This window comes from Microcebus murinus, chromosome 2, assembly GCF_040939455.1.
Source record: "Microcebus murinus isolate Inina chromosome 2, M.murinus_Inina_mat1.0, whole genome shotgun sequence".
NCBI lineage: Eukaryota > Metazoa > Chordata > Mammalia > Primates > Cheirogaleidae > Microcebus > Microcebus murinus.
In genome coordinates this window covers 31456132-31475881 of record NC_134105.1, presented here as the reverse complement: position 1 = coordinate 31475881, position 19750 = coordinate 31456132, and the positions used below count along the sequence as shown (strand labels likewise).

General features: G+C 40.8%; 1 protein-coding gene across 11 annotated transcripts in view; it reads right to left on the bottom strand.

Annotated features, from left to right (window-relative positions):
* CCDC30 (coiled-coil domain containing 30) overlaps positions 1-19750 on the bottom strand; it is a 137505-nt gene that overhangs the window by 26179 nt on the left and 91576 nt on the right. For all 11 annotated transcript variants that reach the window (XM_075997205.1, XM_075997203.1, XM_075997201.1 and 8 more), the window contains one exon: positions 15153-15315. In XM_075997205.1, the coding sequence (XP_075853320.1) occupies positions 15153-15315 (163 nt within the window). The remainder of the gene's footprint in view (positions 1-15152; positions 15316-19750) is intronic.

Here is a 19750-nt window from a genome sequence, read left to right as displayed (position 1 = left end):
AGGTGGTACTTATCACAAGTACTAGCAATCCATGTCAAAAGTGTTGATTATATCATCACGGATAGTTGCTGGTAATGAAGTGCTTTGGAAGATCACCTGACTGATGCAAAGAATGTTATAGTAGAAGTGAGAATAAGGATTGTGAGGTGGGCTAGCCACATCTACATTGATGAGCTTAGAAGAAAATGTCTGACTTGGGGATTTAATTACTGGAACAAGGTACAGAGAACCAGAGAGCTTCTGTGAGTGCCCAAAAAGAACTCTTGTAGCCAAAAGGCCAGTGTGCCCCCAAACCAAATCCCAAATATCATCAAGTGGACTGCAGAATTACAGCACTAAGTGATTTCATAGTCTTGCCAGGTCTCTCATGTGAAAAACAGGGCTTTGAGAACGCATGAAAACCTGCGCATTGGGAATGAAGACATCTGAGGGACTCCAATGATGTCGAGCTCCCTGGGGCTCTGAATTTCACTGAGCCTCTCTTGCCAGCATAAGCAGTCCTTCCTCTGCTGTCTAAGGAGAGGGATCTTGAGGATTCTGCATTGCTTTCAACTGAGGCAGTTACCGTGTAAGGGGAAGTCTATTGTCCTCAAGACCCAACTCTCTACTACCACTTCTCATTGCCTCCAATCCTATAACCACAGTTGGATCCACCTCAGGCAGTGGGGGGTTGAGTGTAGGGACTGACCTAGGGACTGTCACATTGAAAGAATGGCAAGATTTTGCCAACTTAAATTGGCAGAATCCCTAGGAGTATATATAGGAATGTATTTGTAGGGAATTATACTCGGGAGGAAGGAATACACAGTTGACCCTTGAACAACATGTGGGTTAGGGGTGCTGACCCCCACGCAGTTGAAAATCTGCATATAACTTTTGACTCCCCATAAATGTAACTACTAATAGCTTACTGTTGTCTGGAAGCCTCACCAATAATATAAACAGTCTATTAATACATATTTTGTATGTTATATATATTATATACTGTATTCTAACAGTAAAGGTAGAGAAAAATTCAGAAAATCATAAGGAAAAGGAAATATATTTACTATTCATTAATTGGAAGTGGATCATCATAAAGGTCTTCATCCTCATCATCTTCACGTTGAGTAGGCTGAGGAAAAGGAGGGGTTGGTCTTGCCGTCTCAGGGGTGGCAGAGTTGGAAGAAGTGGAGGAGGTGGAAGGGGAGGCAGAAGAGGCAGGCACACTTGGTGTACCTTTACAAAAACACATGATAATTTCTGTCTGACTTTCTTGCTTTTTCATTTTTCTAAAAATGTTTCTATATAGTAACAATCCTTTCATTGTTTGCTATAGTGTCAGGGCCCATATCATAGAGAAGGCTCCATATGTTGTAAAAAAAGTCAAAAGCAGTCTTGCATAAGAGCCTTTCCACCAAATTGTCTAATGTCAATCTGTTTTCTTGCATTGCTTCTTCTATATTTTCTTCCTCATCATCTGACACTGGTTTGGAAGCACTCATCTCCATCAAGTCTTCTCCTGTTAATTCCTCAGGTATGGGTCTATTAGCTCTTGAATTTCTCTAAGATCTTTATCTTGAAACTCTTCACCTCCCCTCCCCCACCTTTTTTGCCATATCCATAATCTCTATCATGATTTCCTTGATTGATTCTGTCATAAATCCTGTAAAGTCATGCACAATATCTGGACACAGTTCTGTCCAATAGGAATTTATTGTTTCAGGCTTGATGGCTTTCATGGCTTTTTCTATAAAAATGATGGCACCTTCAATGGTGTAATCCTTCCAGACTTTCAAGATGTTCTATCAGTGTTCTCCCCAATATTGTTAACAATTCTCTCCATAGAATATCATGTGTAATGAGCCTTAAATGTCCTATTCATCCTCTGATCTGGGGCAAGTAGACTACTTCAGTGCCTTTGGTATTGAACTCAAGGGGTTCCGAGAGGCCAGGTGCATTGTACAATATCTAAAGAACTTTAAAAGGCAGTCTCTTACTGGCAAGGTACTTGTTGACTTCAGGGACAATAGAACCAATCCAGAATAAGGGTTCTCGTTGGCTAGGCCTTCTTCTTGTACGACCAAAAGACTGACAGTTGGTATTTATCTTTTGCCTTCAAGGCTCAGGGTTTAGCAGCTTTAGATTAGATAAGGGCCATCCTGATCATAAATCTACTGAATTTGCACAAAACAATAGAGCTCCTGCCTTAAATCCTGGTGATCACTTCTCTTTCTTACTAATAAATGTCCTTTGTGGCATTTTTTCCAGAATAGGGTACTTTTGTCTGCATTCAAAAACTGTTTAGGCAGATATCTTTTCTCCTTCAATGATTTTCTTTTCTTTTCTTTTCGTTTCTTTTTTTTTTTTTTTTTTGAGACAGAGTCTCACTTTGTTGCCCAGGCTAGAGTGAGTGCCATGGCATCAGCCTAGCTCACTGCAACCTCAAACTCCTGGGCTCAGGCAATCCTCCTGTCTCAGCCTCCCAAGTAGCTGGGACTACAGGCATGTGCCACCATGCCCGGCTAATTTTTTGTATATATATATTTTTTAGTTGTCCAATTAATTTCTTTCTATTTTTAGTAGAGACAGGGTCTTGCTCAGAGCTGGTTTTGAACTCCTGACCTTGAGTGATCCGCCCGCCTCAGCCTCCCAGAGTGCTAGGATTACAGGCATGAGCCACCGCGCCTGACCTACCTTCAATGATTTTCTTAACAGCATCTGGGAACTCTTCTGCCACCTCTTGGTCAGCAGAAACTGCTTCTCCTGTTATCTTGACATTTTTTAAGCCAAGCTTTTTCTAGAATTATCAAACCATCCTTTGCTGGCATGAAATTCTTCAGCTTTACATTCTTCACTTTCCTTTTGCTTTAAGTTGTCATATAATAACTTCTTTTTCTTGAACCATATTAGAGTCTATAGGTATGCCTTTTTTATAGCAAACCTGCACAGATATAAAAGCTGCATTTTCAATATGAGATAATAAAAAGGTATTTCATAGAGTGTGCAAGGTTTATGTGCCAACTGGCATAGTTACAGTGATGGCTTCATGAATTTCCTTTTCTTTATTTATAATGGTCCTTATGCTGGATTCATTTATCTTGAAATGGCATGCAACCACAGCTGCAGACCTCATCTATGGTATATATAAAGCAATTCAAGTTTTTCTTGTAATGTCATAATTTTTCTCTGCTTCTTGGGAGCAATTCCAGCATCACTTTGTATGGGTCTCTTGGTGTTATTATAGGTTTATGGTATTGCACTAAACATGATGAAAAATACTTGAGAACCACGAGAGATCACTTTTTACTTCAATATGCAATTTACTGGAGCAATGAACTGTTCATGTGGAGATGATTAGCATCACATAGTGTTTTAAGTGGATACTTGCAACACTTGAGCTCACTGCTATAGCAACAGGTGGTGGCTACAAAATTATTATAGTAGTACAGTACCTACTACACTTACTATGCAGTTATGATTTAATGCTGTATCTTTACTTTTGCAGTATTAAATGTAATTTCTCTTGACTGCAGATGGGGCCATGTACATCTGTGTTTGTGTGTATATTTTGATAAATGTTAACTTTTTATAATAGATTTGTGTATATTTTGTTAGTAAATGATAAAATAGACTGATATCTACATAGATTTCATGCATTCATGACATACCTTTTTCTTAACTTTTTTGACATTTCTAGGCTACAGGGTTCATCTGTGAGTTTTTTCAAATTATGGAAAATCTGCAGAAAGTTTCCCAATATATTCATATTTATTGAAAAACATCTGCATATAAGTTGGCTCATGCAGTTCAAACATGTTGTTCAAGGGTCAGCTGTAATGTTGAATAAGATGAATTTATTGATATGAATTCACTTATCAGAAATTCAGGATTTAATGTGTTTAGAATATCTAAGAATGACTTTGCTTGTTGGCTGACTGAAACTTGGACCCAACAGTAACCTATATTAAATGGCATTAAAGTGCCATACTTCTTTAGCATAAGGGGAAGGAGGAATCCAAAGCTTAAGTAGGTAGAAAATTTGGAGTGGATTTGTCATGGGTGACCTGCTCACCAACATTATAACCATGGAAATCCTAAAGGCACTCTCTTCAGCAAGGCTTTACCAAATACCCTGATGAGAAAGCACCAGATTCCTTGAAATGCTCTATAATGCTGAGGATAATGGTGGGAGGTGCCACTGTTGGAATGGCTCCCTGATTTTCATGCAGATGATGGTACCACAGAGTGTCAGAGGTCAAGTGGCAGTGCTTAACCCCCAGATACAAGGTGGTCATTGTTACTGTTATTGACAATAGGGCCAGATATAGAATCAAAGGATTTGACTCACAACAATCTGGTTGTAGTTAATTGATCACAATGATTGTAGAACTAAAATAGATGAGCAACTACTCTAAGTCTTCCTAGAGTTACATTTTTAAATAAATAAAACCCTTGGGTCTGGTAAACAGAGGTCCAATTTAAATGACAAGAATGGAAAGTAATGAATGGCTCTTCTTGCTCAATCCCTAGACCTGAGCCAGTTCATAGACACACAGTCCTTCGAATGATGAGCATGTTGGAGTTTTTTGTGTTTTTTTTTTTTTTCAGGAAAAACCCTGTGATACTGCCACAACTATGTGATTTTCTCCCAAACCTTCTGCAAAGAGACCTGTAGCCTTTTATCAAGGTCACTGGGCACTGGAGAAAGGGAATTATATAGACTTTTGGGGGATTACAGTACAGTGATTCTGACACTAATACTTTGGAACACAAAACAACATTGAGGGCCGGGCGCGGTGGCTCAAGCCTGTAATCCTAGCACTCTGGGAGGCTGAGGCGGGCGGATCACTCAAGGTCAGGAGTTTGAGATCAGCCTGAGCAAGAGTGAGACCCCCGTCTCCACTAAAAATAGAAAGAAACGAATTGGCCAACTAAAATATATATAGAAAAAATTAGCCGGGCATGGTGGTGCATGCCTGTAGTCCCAGCTACTTGGGAGGCTGAGGCAGGAGGATTGCTTGAGCCCAGGAGTTTGAGGTTGCTGTGAGCTAGGCTGCCGCCACGGCACTCTAGTCATGGCCAAAGAGTGAGACTCTGTCTCAAAACAAACCAAAACAAAACAAAAACCATGTTGTTTTGTGTTCCAAAGTGTTAGTGTAAGAATCACTGTACTATAATCCCCCAAAAGTCTATATAATTCCCTTTCTCCAGTGCCCAGTGACCTTGATAAAAGGCTGCAGGTCTCTTTGCGGAAGAGACCTGAAAATTTGCTTTGTCAGTCCATATTACTTTTGCCAGGACCACCATCTGTGGAATTACCAAATTCCTTGTTTCTTGTCATGATATACAACTCAACATTGTTTCTGACCAAGAAAATGAATTTACAGTAAGAGAAGTGAAACAATGACTTATGTATGTGATTCATTGGTCCTACTACATCCCATGAGGCAGAAAAAACTAGGCTGAAAAACAGTGAAATGGTCTGTTGAAGATTTAGCTCTGATGCTGTCTAGGTGGCAACACCTCATAGGGTTTAAGGTGCTATCTTTTTTTTTAGAGATGAGGTCTCACTCAGGCTGGAGTAGAGTGGCACGATCATAGCTCACTGTAGCCTCAAACTCTTGGGCTCAAGTAATCCTCCTGCCTCTGCCTCCCAAAGCCCTGGGATTATAGGCATGAGCCACCATGCCTGGCACGAGGTGCTGTCTTATAAGATGATGTATAAGCTTTTAACTGTGATTAATATATGATGTTGTTTCTCTCATAGCTAGAATATGGAAAAGAGACAAGGCATGAAAGTGAGAGTGGCTTCTCATGTCAATACCACTAGCAAATTGTGTGTTATTGTATTACTGGTGGTTAACTTCACCACTTTGATATTTGACAAAATTTCTAATACCAAAATCCTAAATTCAGTCTTTTTGACCTCAAACTGGCCTTTTTAAATATTAGAGCCACTGAAAGTCCAAGAGAGACATATTAGGCTTATTTGGCATATTAAAACAAATACAAGAAACAGGCCGGGCGCGGTGGCTCACGCCTGTAATCCTAGCTCTTGGGAGGCCGAGGCGGGCGGATTGCTCAAGGTCAGGAGTTCAAAACCAGCCTGAGCAAGAGCGAGACCCCGTCTCTACTATAAATAGAAAGAAATTAATTGGCCAACTGATATATATATAATAAAAAATTAGCCGGGCATGGTGGCTCATGCCTGTAGTCCTAGCTACTCGGGAGGCTGAGGCAGAAGGATCGCTCGAGCCCAGGAGTTTGAGGTTGCTGTGAGCTAGGCTGACGCCACGGCACTCACTCTAGCCTGGACAACAAAGCGAGACTCTGTCTCAAAAAAAATAAATAAATAAATAAATAAATAAATAAAACAAATACAAGAAACATTGAGAAACATTGTCAAATATGACAGGCTGGTCTTGAACTCCTGGCCTCAAGCAATCCTCCTGCACTGGCTTCCCAAAGTGGTAGGATTACAGGCATGGGCCACCTTGCAGGCCTCATTTTTTTTTTTTTTTATGCTCATTCATCAGATGAGGGTACGGCAGGGGATTGAGAACTGCCAAACTCTTCGCATGTAACAACTCCATCCAAACTTCTACTCTAAGAGACAACCCAACTGTAGCATGCCTTCAAGTAGCATAAGTCATGTCCCTATTATTCCCACCCACCCCCGGCCCCGTCCCCCAATTAAAATGCCTGCCTGAGAAAGCTCAATGTTGCCAGAATTTAGTTTGTTCTAGGCAACATCTGTTGATAGGCTCCAGACCTCTCTCTTTTTTTTGGGGGGGGGACAGATTCTCCCTTTGTTGCCCAGGCTAGAGTGAGTGCTGTGGCATCAGCCTAGCTCACAGCAACCTCAAACTCCTGGGCTAACCAATCCTTCTGCCTCAGCCTCCTGAGTAGCTGGGACTACATGCATACGCCACTATGCCCGGCTAATTTTTTCTATATATTTTTAGTTGGCCAATTAATTTCTTTCTATTTATAGTAGAGACGGGGTCTCGCTCTTGCTCAGGCTGGTTTGAACTCCTGACCTTGAGCAATCCATCTGCCCCGGCCTCCCAGAATGCTAGGATTACAAGCTCAGACCTCTCTTTCTTAAGAGCATTTACCGTGTTTCCCCGAAAATAAGACCTACCCATAAAATAAGCCCTAGCAGGATTTCTAAGCATTTGTGCAATATAAGCCCTTCTCTGAAAATAACACCTAGTGATGGGCGTGGCTACGCAGCATATCTGCACAACCCATGCATTTCCTTGCAGAGTGGTAAAGATGAGCAGCCCATCTCATCTGCCCCATGAGAGCTCTATTGCTAGACATGAGACATTGGGGCCAATGGTTCCAAAGGAAATAGAGTCGCAAGAAATTCAGGATGGAATTTGGGGTTTAGATAGTTATGATGATGTTCCAGAAGAAGACAACTTAACTATATTTTTATAAATGTAGACTGTTGTACTGTACTTAAAAAAAATAACACATCCCCTGAAGATAAGCCCTAGGGTGTCTTCTTGAGGAAAATAAATATAATACCCTGTCTTATTTTCGGGGAAACATGGTACTAAGTGCTTACAGTTATGAATTCTTCCTTCATCCCTTTAAGATGTATATGGGCCTCTATCTCCCAGACTTAGTGGGAGAATAGCACAGTATCTTAGATAAATCTGCCAGCTAGCAGACATCTCTGGCCTAATCTCATTTACCCTAATCAACCCTCTGTAGGTTTTCACTTCTTTGACTCTACTGAGCCCCATTCACTTTCTCACCTTCATTCTTCCTTTATTTTATTTTATTTTTTGAGACAGAGTCTTACTTTGTTGCCCAGGCTAGAGTGAGTGCTGTGGCATCAGCTTAGCTCACAGCAATCTCAATCTCCAGGGCTCAAGTGATCCTACTGCCTCAGCCTCCCTCAGCCTCCCGAGTAGCTGGGACTACAGGCATAGGACACCATGCCCGGCTAATTTTTTGTATATATATTTTTAGATGGTCAATTAATTTCTTTCTATTTTTAGTAGAGACAAGGTCTCACTCAGGCTGGTTTCAAACTCCTGACCTCGAGCAATCTGCCTGCCTTGGCCTCTCAGAGTGCTAGGATTACAGGCGTGAGCCACCACGCCTGGCCTCATTCTTCCTTTAAAATGCCCAATCACCTCTATACAAATGGAATGGAGCTCAGCTCTTTCCTTGACTGTAAATGATTACTAAATAAAATCTGCTTTTACTGTTTTAATTAAAGTTGCACTGTGCTTATCTTCCACAGGATCCAAAGAGAAGGGGGAGAATTCAGTCCATTTGCCTTCGCTAGCCCCAGGGCAAACCCTGAGTTGGCTCTAAGGAAGTTAGGCCTTTTGTAAAATCAAAACATCCACATCCTTACGAGAATTGTGCTGCCATAAACATTCGAGTGCAGATGTCTTTATTATAGAATTCATGAGTGGATTATTAAAATTTGGCATGTATACAATGGAATATTACTTAATTTAAAGAAATGACAGTGACCTAGCACCTCTTATATTTTCCTGAATAGAGCTTGAGCCCCTTATCCGAAGTGAGGTAACACAAGATCGGAAGAATAGGCTCCACATGTACTCGCCATCAAATTGGCACTAACTGATCAGCACTATGGTGCTCACACAGTGGTAATATTCCCCGGGGATTAGGGGATTGGGGGGTGGTAACCTCACAACTAATGAACATTGTGAGCATTGTAGAGGAGAAGGGCATGCCTCTAATCCTAGCTTAGGTGAGGCAAAGACATAAAACATAACCAAAATGTTTGTACCCTCATAATATCGTGAAACAAAAATAAAAAAATAAATATTTACTTCCAAAAAACCTCCAAAACATCCAAGCCCTTCCCCTTAGTCCTAGGCCCCCTGCCTTGATGGGCGAGCGACACCTAGAGGTGACAACCAAGTTGCTCACTCATTGAGTTAGGTAATGATAAACAAGGCCATGCAACAAACTCCTCGAGGGTATTTGAGCACTGAGTGTATTGAGTTAAGCTGACTATGTTCCTAATTAGTATTCACAGTGTAACCGGTGACCTCACTAAAACCATGTTCAGGGTGACAGGTCCTGGTTTAGGAGAGGCAGCACTGGTGCCACAGCGCCCCCAGGCTTCCAGGAGAGGGATTTACCCATTGAAGCTGTCTGCTTACATGCTGTTTGTTCTAAGGGTCCAGCTGGCTTCACTGGAGTGAAAAAGTCACTGCTGGGACTCTGCCTCTTGTCTCAAAAACAGAATCCACGAATCCCCTAGCCTGAGCGGCCCAGACAGCCGCGGCTGAGCGTTCACAAGCTCACTTCCGGTGTTGTGCTATAAACATGTTATTAATGTGTTCCAAAATTGTATGAGATTCCTAAAATTCTGACAGGTTTTGGTGTACGTTATCAATAATAATTACGGTTATGTTAAATTGTTATGTGACCAAAAACCCAAATTTCTTTGTCAATTGTCTCTTTAACCATGGCTATTCTAAGACTTTTGTCATCCAAAGGCAATTATCATTTTACTTTGATACTTTTCAAAAAAGCAGTTTTTAACTGCCTAGAGTCCAAAATTTGCTTCTTCAAGAAAATTTATGGAAAGGACTGATAGGTACTATTAAATAGAGGTGAAACTGGCTAGTGAGCAATAGCTCACGCCTGTAATCCTAGCACTCTGGGAGGCCGTAGGCGGAAGGATTGTTTGAGCTCAGGAGTTCGAGACTAGCCTGAGCAAGAGTGAGACCCCGTCTCTACTAAAAATAGAAATTAGATGGACAAATAAAAATATATTTATAAAAAAAATTAGCTGGGCATGGTGGCGCATGTCTGTAGTCCCAGCTACTCAGGAGGCTGAGGCAGAAGGATTGCTTGAGCCCAGGAGTTTGAGGTTGCTGTGAGCTAGGCTGATGCCCCAGCACTCTAGCCCAGGCAACAGAGTGATACTCAAAAAAAAAAAAAAAAAAAAAAAAAAAAAGAGATAAATACAGTTGAAACTGATAACTTTGGAGATCATATCATTTGGACTAAGAAAGCTTCCAAGACTTTAATTAAAAAGCTAGTGTATTCATGAAGATTGCTAACCCAACCTCAAACAGAACAAAACTTAATTATATGGTACTAAACTAATTTTTTAGTTTTTGTTTAAAACATTACTGATTCTTTTTCTGTTTTGTTTTCCAGGAGCCAAGAAAACATTTTTCTTCTTTTGAGCTATTTATAGCTTACACAAAATTGGTAAAGCATATTTTTGTGAGCAATTTGAAGAATTTTTTTTCTCTCTGCTTGATTTTTCTAGAATTTGTAAACTATATATAAGTATTGTTATTTTATTGTTTATTGTTATTTTATGACAATATAGTTATCTGTGTAAGTTCAATGAAAATTTATCTTCTTTTACAATATGACAGAATTGGAGACACTAGTTATTTTACCAAGGCTTTGACTGGATTGGCATATTTTCAGAAAGGCCTATGTTACAAAAAACTCTGCACTTGTCCCCGAGGCCACATCAGAAGAACAAGGACAAATGGTTTGAGGAGATGGAAAGGGAAGTTCACTAATTTGTAGGAAAATGAGGAGGTTGACAGACTCCTATGTCAAAGTACCAACATCCTGTTTCTGAACAGGTATACAGAACTTTTAAAGGGAGGGTTAGGCTGGGCGCGGTAGCTCACGCCTGTAATCCTAGCACTCTGGGAGGCCAAGGCGGGCAGATCACTCGAGGTCAGGAGTTCGAAATCAGCCTGAGCAAAAGTGAGACCCTGTCTCTGCTAAAAATATAAATAAATTAATTGGCCAACTAAAAATATATAGAAAAAATTAGCCAGGCATGGTGGCACATGCCTGTAGTCCCAGCTACTCAGGAGACTGAGGATCGCTTGAGCCCAGGAGTTTGAGGTTGCTGTCAGCTAGGCTGATGCCATAGCACTCTAGCCCAGGCAACAGAGTGAGACTCTGTCTCAATCAATCAATCAGTCAATAAATGGAGGGTTATCAGCTTCAGGCTATTGCTGTTCAACTATAGTTGATGGTTCTGATTCATCCCAGCTTTGGCTAAGACAATCTCATGACTTCCACCTAGACAATTCCCTTGAGCCATGTCCTATTGTACAAAGAGTAAAGGACACTCTTTGGCCCCTTCTGACCACTGGCCTTAGTCAGGGATGCAGGTTTTAATTCCCAAAGGAGCAAGGGAGGTTTAAGAGAGACAGAAAACATTTTTACCCTTTTTCAAGCCATTTCTCCTGTTATACCTAGACTGCTTTGAGGGATTAAGGTTGACTTACAGAGCCAATAAAAAGCCCTTTTTAAAAAAAAAAAAAAAAAAAAACTGATCTGGTACCTCATCTATGACATTTTGAGACCTGTGGTAAGCAAAGAATGTCACTTCTGACAGGTCCAGGAACCCCAAGTTACCTTGGGACCTCCATAAAAGAGGAATTTACCCAATTCATACTGGTACTGACAGGCACAGTTAAATCCTTGGCTTGGCTCGACAAGCTTTTAAGTCTAACCTGAGATTCCTTATGAAAAAGTTCCAGCAAAGCCAATTAAAAAAAAGGAAAGCTGATGTGGTCAGTAACCATTCTTGTTGCACTGTATGCAAATAACCAGGCCAAATATAATGAAACTAAAATTTATTTTGCAAATAAATTGGTCCTACTATGATTTGTCTTTAGTAGAAAAGAGAAATTGTAGACAGAAAATTATATTTCAGAAGAAATTATAGTAAACCCACCCATTATTAGATTCTAGCCTGAATCCTGAATTTTTTCCTGGCTACGAGTCTCCAAATAATGTTTTCAAATTTTTCTTCCATTTTTTTTTATTTCAGTATATTATTGGGGTACAGATTTTAAGGTTTCAATAAATGCCCATTTCTCCCCTCCCCCCACAAGTCTGAATATCCAGCATGACCATCCCCCAGATGGTGCACATCTCACTCATTATATATGTATATACCCGCCCCCCTCCCTTTTCTTCCATTTTTATGACTGGGACTCAGAGAAATTGCCACTACCTTTTCCTGAGGCCCTGCAGGTATACTTTGTGACATACAAACTCCAGGCGAGAAAAATAGGTCAGATTGCCACTGCCTATTTCCACTTTAACTGAAGATGATTTGAGTTTAACATCTAGACACCTCAGCAGGACGCCCTCCAAACTCTATGAACAGTCACAAATATTAACTTTGTTTTTCTTCTGTTTGAAAGCTCATCTGCAATGCCAGCTTCTAGGATGCGATAAAGCTGTTTAACGGAACTGATCTATTCATAGGACTAAAAGACTGACTAAAGAAGACATGGAACATTATGTTTAAATTTGCTCTTTTCCATTGATCCCATTTTTTTTTTTACTCCTTTGTATATCTCTAACAACCTCTAACTCAAATTTCTCCAAAGTTACCAGCTTTGCTTTTAATATATGAAACTTTTTAGTTTCAAAGTGTGCACTGCAGAAAATTAGAAATATTTTGCTGCAATATATGACATTTTGACATGCTGCACTGACTGAAAAAGCCTTAAGGTCTCTTTGACCTTCCCCTCTATCCTACCAAGGGGCACTCCCCGAAAAAATTAAAGTTTTTTTATATGCCTAAAGATCCAGACCCACCTAGTAGGACAACTGTTCTTTTCCTCTCCTCCCTGTAAGACCAGGTATGTGACTACACCTGAATATACTCTTTAAGAAGATAATGTCCTGCCTCTCAGACTAATTCAAATTCCACAGAGAACTATTTGCTAGTTACTCTTTGTTCTCCATCCATTCATGCTCCCTAGTAATCTTTTATTGCCAATCAACAGAATCCCTTTCCCCACCATCCCCATAACTTATTTTACCAGAAAGGCATATATGCTTCTAAACCCCATTTCAGAGTTGAATTTTCATTCTGAAGGCTCTTGTGTATACACGGTAAAGTAGTATCTTTTTCTCCAGTTAATCATTCTGCCTCATGTCAGTGATTTTTCAATGAACCTTTTGGGAGCCTACAGCGAGTTGGAAGTCTGAAACTACATTTCCCAGACTCCCCTGCTAGCAGGGTTCAAGTTTAGTTCCCACTAATGAGGAACTTGCACACAATTTGGAAACCCTGTGTGAAGTAAAAGCCATTGTTCTTGTGGTTTATATATATATATATATATATATATATATATATATATATATATATATATATATATATATTGGTCTTTGTTCTGGCACACTGCTCCTAAAACCTTGGAATCTCTGAAGTGGTAAGTGTCTTTCTGTATGCTAATGAGCAAATGGGTGGCTGGGAGCTCCTGGATAGCCAGGGGCTTGTGGGCTGGTTGCTGGGGGTTCTTGGGATGTGACTAGAGAGTTGGAACTTTCAGGCTCACCCAGAATTCCTGGGAGGGGAGACGGTTAAAGGTTGAGTTAATCAGTAAGAGCCAATGACTAAATCAATCATGCTTACATAATTAAGTCTTCACAAAACCCCAAAAGGACAGAGTTTGGAGAACCCCCAGACTGTTGAATATGTGGAGATGGTGGGAGGGTGGTGCGTTCAGAGAGGGGAAGGAAGCTCCACATCCCTTCATACATACTTTGCCCTGTGCATCTCTTCCATCTGGCTGTTCCTGAGTTGGCTCCTTTGATAATAAACCTGTAATCCAGTAAATAAACTGTTTCCTGAGTTCTATGAGCCATGCTAGCAAATGATCAAACTCCAGGGGGGAAATGTGGGAACATCTGTTTTATAGCTGGTTGGTCAGAAGCACTGGCAAAAACCTGGACTTGCAGTTGGCATCTGGAATGGGAGCAATCTTGTCTGACTGAGTCCTTACTCAGATAGCCATCATCTGGTGCTATGTCTAGGTAGATAATGTCAGAATGGACTTCAGTCTTTGGGTTGTCAATGGAAAAGAATTTAAAATAATTTAGAGGTTTATTCTGGGTCTGGAGAGCCATACCCAGGAGGCCTTAAGCAAGTGGTCCCGCCATAGTTAGATTACAGTTTGGTTTTATACATTTTTAAGTTAAGATAATGAAGTTTGTTAATCAGAGACAAGCTACAGGACATATACCAGACTCAAGTGGTCTGTTAAGTAAATTGATGACCTGCAGGTGTGCTTTAACCTTTGTCTTACATGGCCTTAGGTCCTAAGCCTAAGTCCTAAGGTCCTAATGATTTAGTGTCTTATTATTACAAAGAGTAACTCCAAAAGGGAGAGGGCATAACTAGGCGTGTCTGACCTCCCTTCTGCTCCTCGCTGGCAACTCAACTTTAAGGTTTTTCTGGTGTTCCATTGGCCAAGAGGGGGACCCTTCAGTCAGCTGGGGGGCTTAAGATTTTATTTTAGTTCACAGGACACCCAGTTGGTATCACAGAGAATTGGAGACTTGCTTAAAGTGGGGCAAAACCCCACACAACTGGTATCAGAAGTGAAGTATTTGGCCGGCCGCAGTGGCTCACACCTGTAATCCTAGCACTCTGGGAGGCCGAGGTGGGCGGATTGCTCAAGGTCAGGCGTTCGAAACCAGCCTGAGCAAGAGTGAGATCCTGTCTCTACTATAAATAGAAAGAAATTAATTGGCCGACTAATATATATAGTAAAAATTAGCCGGGCATGGTGGCACATGCCTGTAGTCCCAATCACTTGGGAGGCTGAGGCAGCAGGATTGCTTGAGCCCAGGAGTTTGAGGTTGCTGTGAGCTAGGCTGACACCAGGGCACTCACTCTAGCCTGGGCAACAAAGTAGCACTCTGAGAGTGGTTTTTTCTTAGAAAGAAAAAACAGATTTGTTTGTTTCCCCTAACAGTTCTCCTCTGCCACTAGCAGATAGATGAAAGGACAGACAGAAAATGAGACATTTGTAGAGACCTCTGGGAGAATTCCTGCAAATTCCTCACTTTGGTGTTGCAGGAGGTGGCTTCTCTGTGATTTCTGATCTTACGGATTTATTCAAAGCCAGCAGAAATCCTGACTTTCTACTCTCCCTCAGTCCCTTCCCTCTGTTTTGTAAGCATCGAATTCAATGTGTTAAATCTCTTATTGTTTGAAATACCTAGGGTAGATTCTGTTTTCCTGACCGAACCCTGGCTAAACTTTTTATGCAAAGTGGTAATCACTCAATGATTAACAGTAATAATAATTCCCTATTACTCAGGTTTATGACAAAAGGAAGACTGAGAAGCATATCTATTTACTTTCTTACCTCATCATATTTTCTTTTCTCATTTTCCAGTTGTGTAAGGAGGGTCTCTTGTTGCTGAATCCTGGATTGCTGCTGAGAACAGGTTATTTCCAGTAGATTTTCTTTATCTTGTAAGGTTCTCACTTGCCTGTGTAACTCATTTACGTTCTGATCCAGGAGTTCCCTGAGGGCAATTAATGTATATTAAATCATACTGTGATGCAAAACTTTGCAAATTAAAGCCAGACCTAAAATTTTCTTGCTATCCCAGGGATTTTTTGTTGTTCAATGAGGTATGGTATGCGGCCACAAGTTAAAGGGACAAACACAAGAACCTCCTTTGTAACAGATGCTTTTCTTAGTTCTCTCTCTCACTCATCAAAACAACCCTATGAAGAAGAAATAATTGTCCTTATTTCAGAGATGAAGAAGCTATAGCACAGAGAACAGTTAGGACAAGGTAGAGGTGGGGCTCTAATCTGAATCCCATATCTTTTCTTCCTCACTACTTTACTAGTTGAGCCCTTGATCTTCTGGATTCAATTTAAGGTTGTTAGTTACAAGCACTCTTTTTGTTGTTGTTTTTATTTATTGAGACAGAGTCTCACTGTGTTGCCTGGGCTAGAGTGTCGTAGTATCAGCCTAGCTCACAGCAACCTCAAACTCCTGGGCTCAAGTGATCCTCCTGCCTCAGCCTCTCAAGTAGCTGGGACTACAGGCACATGCTACCATGCCCAGCTAATTTTTTTCTATTTTTAGTTGTTTGGCTAATTTCTTTCTATTTATAGTAGGCACAGGGTCTCGCTCTTACTCAGGCTGGTCTTGAACTCCTGAGCTCAAGTAATCCTCCCGCCTCAGCCTCCCAGAGTGCTAGGATTGATTACAGGCATGAGCCACCACATCTGGCCTACAAGCAACATTGATATTAATGCACACGTGTTAATATTGCTATAGCTGAATCACGAATGAGCCTGCACTTGATGAAGAAATTCACCATTTCCAAAAGAGGGTGAAGGAACTCAGGAAATTTTACCCCCAAATATGGTACCCTAGCACACTTAGTATTTTGAATTAAAGGCTTTTAGAGATCAGCAGATGTTGGAAGAGGCTTTCACCTTACCTACATAAAGACTAGACCTACCCAGGAGAACAATTTATTCTCATCCCCATCCCTGAAATCTCATTATCTATCTGTATTCAGAAAAGAAGACTGAGGAATGTAACCACACCTGGACGGACCTTTTCACAAGATAATGATGGCTCCTTTAGACTTATTCAAATTCCAAGGAGAATCATTTACAAATTAATTTCTGTCCATTCATTCTTCCTATTGATTTACTGACCCTCAAAAGAATTGTCTACGTTCCCCATCTCCCCACTAACATATGGAAAAGGGTATATGAGCTTCTGTAACATACTCCAGTATTGGGTAATCACTCTGTGGTTTTCCCCAGTGTGCATTAACACAATTTTATTTGCCTTTTCTCTTGTTAATCTGCCTTTTGTCAATTAATTTTTCAGTGAAACTTCAGAGAGGGAAGGGAAAGTTTTCCCTTCACTCCTGCAAGGGCACTTAGCACTTTGCTCCTTGAGATTATATATAAATATATTTGGCTAGTCAAGGGAAGAGCAGTGGGAGTGGAGAAAGAACAAAGGATTAAGTAACTGGTGGTGATCAACTAGTTGTACACACCACTGCACTCCGACCACCCACTTTGTTCCTTCAGAGTCTACAGTTTGTGGAGGGAGTTTTCTGAGGATTTCAGACCAACATTGTCTGGACTTAGGAGATTCATCTTGAAGAACATGATGATAATGATGATGTACTGGTGGGCAAAATTCTCACCTACATGCTAGGGTAGTAAATATACTAACATTGGACAAATAAATTTGCTTTCTCTAACTTCAGTATTCTGAGAAACCAGTGAGTTATTGGGGGAAGATTTATACTTGAGACATGAGCTCATATCTTTCCATCTCTAGTTCTTCTCCTTATATTTCTTGGTTATAAGTCCAGGTTGTCCAAGCACTGGTATAGCTTATTTTCTGTCACTCAAGCCCATTTCTACACGAACATCCTCTCTTTCACCTAATTCACTGTTTTGTTTTGTTTTTGAGACAGAGTCTCACTCTGTTACCCAGGCTAGAGTCCCTTGGCATCAGCCTAGCTCACAGCAACCTCAAACTCCTGGGCTCAAGCAATCCTCCTGCTGCAGCCTCCCGAGTAGCTGGGACTCCAGGCATGCGCCACCATGTCCGGCTAATTTTTTGTATATATATTTTTAGTTGGTCAATTGATTTCTTTCTATTTTTAGTAGAGACGGGGTATCGCTCTTGCTCAGGCTGGTTTTGGACTCCTGATCTCCAGCAATCTGCCCGCCTCAGCCTCCCAGAGTGCTAGGATTACAGGCGTGAGCCACCACGACCAGCCTTGATTCACTGTTTATCTGAACAATTTCCTGCTATTATTGCCTACTTTTTTTTGGTTCCATTCTCAATTTCTGATCAAAGGACTAGACTTGGAAACAAAAAGGAAGTTTTACTCTGCAGAAACTAAAAAACCTTCAGTTATCTGCAGTAAAATTTGAGAGTTAAAAACTAGAATTGAAGGACAGGCGTGATGGTGGCTCACACCTGTAATCCTAGCACTCTGGGAGGCCGAGGCAGGAGGATCGCTCAAGGTCAGGAGTTCAAAACCAGCCTGAGCAAGAGCAAGACCCCGTCTCTACCAAAAATAGAAAGAAATTAATTGACCAACTAAAAATATATATAGAAAAAATTAGCCGGGCATGGTGGCTCATGCCTGTAGTCCCAGCTACTTGGGAGGCTGAGGCAGGATGATTGCTTAAGCCCAGGAGATTGAGGTTGCTGTGAGCCAGGCTGATGCCATGGCACTCAGTCTAGTCTGGGCAACAGAGTGAGACTCTGTCTCAAAAAAAAAAAAAAAATTCAAAATTCAGAAATATTGGCTGTTTGCCCTGGCTAAAATCTGATAATAAGAAATGTAAAAGGATCTTTTTAAAAGAGCCCTATATCAAAAGTTGATTTAGGGTGGGTGTGGTGGCTCACAACTGTAATCCTATCACTTAGATAGGCCAAAGTGGGAGGATTGCTTGAGGCAAGAGTTGGAGAGCAGCCTGGACAATAGCAAGACCTTGTCTTTACAAAAAAAACAGAAAAATTAGCCAGGCATGGTGGTATGTGCTTATAGTCCCAGCTACTCCTGAGGCTGAGACAGGAGGATCATTTGAGCCCAGTAGGTTGAGATTGCAGTGAGCTACAATGATGCCACTGCACTCTATCCAGGGAGGCAGAGTGAGACTCTGTCTCCAAAAATAAATAAATAGATAAAAGTTGACTTACTTTAAACTCATATTTAGCTATATATGTGTGTGTATGTGTATATATACATATATATATGTATGTATATATAGGTTTGTTTTGTTTTTGTTTTTTTTTTTTGAGACAGAGTCTCACTCTGTTGCCTGGGTTAGAGTGGCGTGGCATCAGCCTAGCTCACAGCAACCTCAAACTCCTGGGCTCAGGCAATCCCACTGCCTTAGCCTCCAGAGTAGCTGGGACTATAGGCATGCACCTCCATGCCTGGTTAATTTTTCTATATATTTTTAGTTGGCCAATTAATTTCTTTCTATTTTTAGTAGAGACAGGGTCTTACTCTTGCTCAGGCTGGTTTAGAACTCCTGAGCTTGAGTGATCCCCCCGCCTCGGCCTCTCAGAGTGCTAGAATTACAGGCGTGAGCCACTGCACCTGGCTGAATTCCTCTCTTCTTAAACCCCTATTCACTATATGTACTCTCTCTGTCTGATTTCCATTTACTTCTGGCAGTTCCTCCTTCCTCTTGCCTAAAAAAAAATTTTATTTTTATTTTTTGCATTTTTATATTTATTTTTTCTTGTTTTTCTTTATTACCATCCACTGGACTCTACTTGATAAAAACATTTTTTTTTCTAACAACCTAGGATCCCTCAAGGAAAACAGAAAAGGTACCACAGATTTCTCTTTGGGGGACAAAACTCTGTTTTTCCTTCTGGAATCTTGAGAGTTGTAAGTGGACAGATTCCTCTCAAGTCTAATGCTCTACTCTCTTTAGCAGAAACACCTTGATCTCTTTGGCTTTTAGATTTATACGTGTGTGAATATGTATGTTATACGCTGTGTTCTACATATATGTATGTGTATACATGTTTATATATTGTCTGCGCATGGTACCAGATTAACTTACAGATAAATGAATAGTCATAAATTAAATAACTAGCCCAAATACTTTTCAAGTTCATGTGACTTTAGTGATCTTTCTTCTTTTCCTTTTTTTTTTTTTTTTTTATTTTGGCATATTATGGGGGTACAGATTTTAAGGTTTCAATAAATGCCCATTTCCCCCCCCTCCCCCCAAAAGTCTGAGTCTCCATCATGACCATCCCCCAGATGGTGCACATCTCACTCATTATGTATGTATATACCCGCCCCCCTCCCCCCTCCCACCTGCCCAATACCCTATTACTGTAGCACCTATGTGTCCACTTAGGTGCTACTCAGTTAATACCAGTTTGCTGGAGAATATATCTGGTGCTTGTTTTTCCATTCTTGGGATACTTCA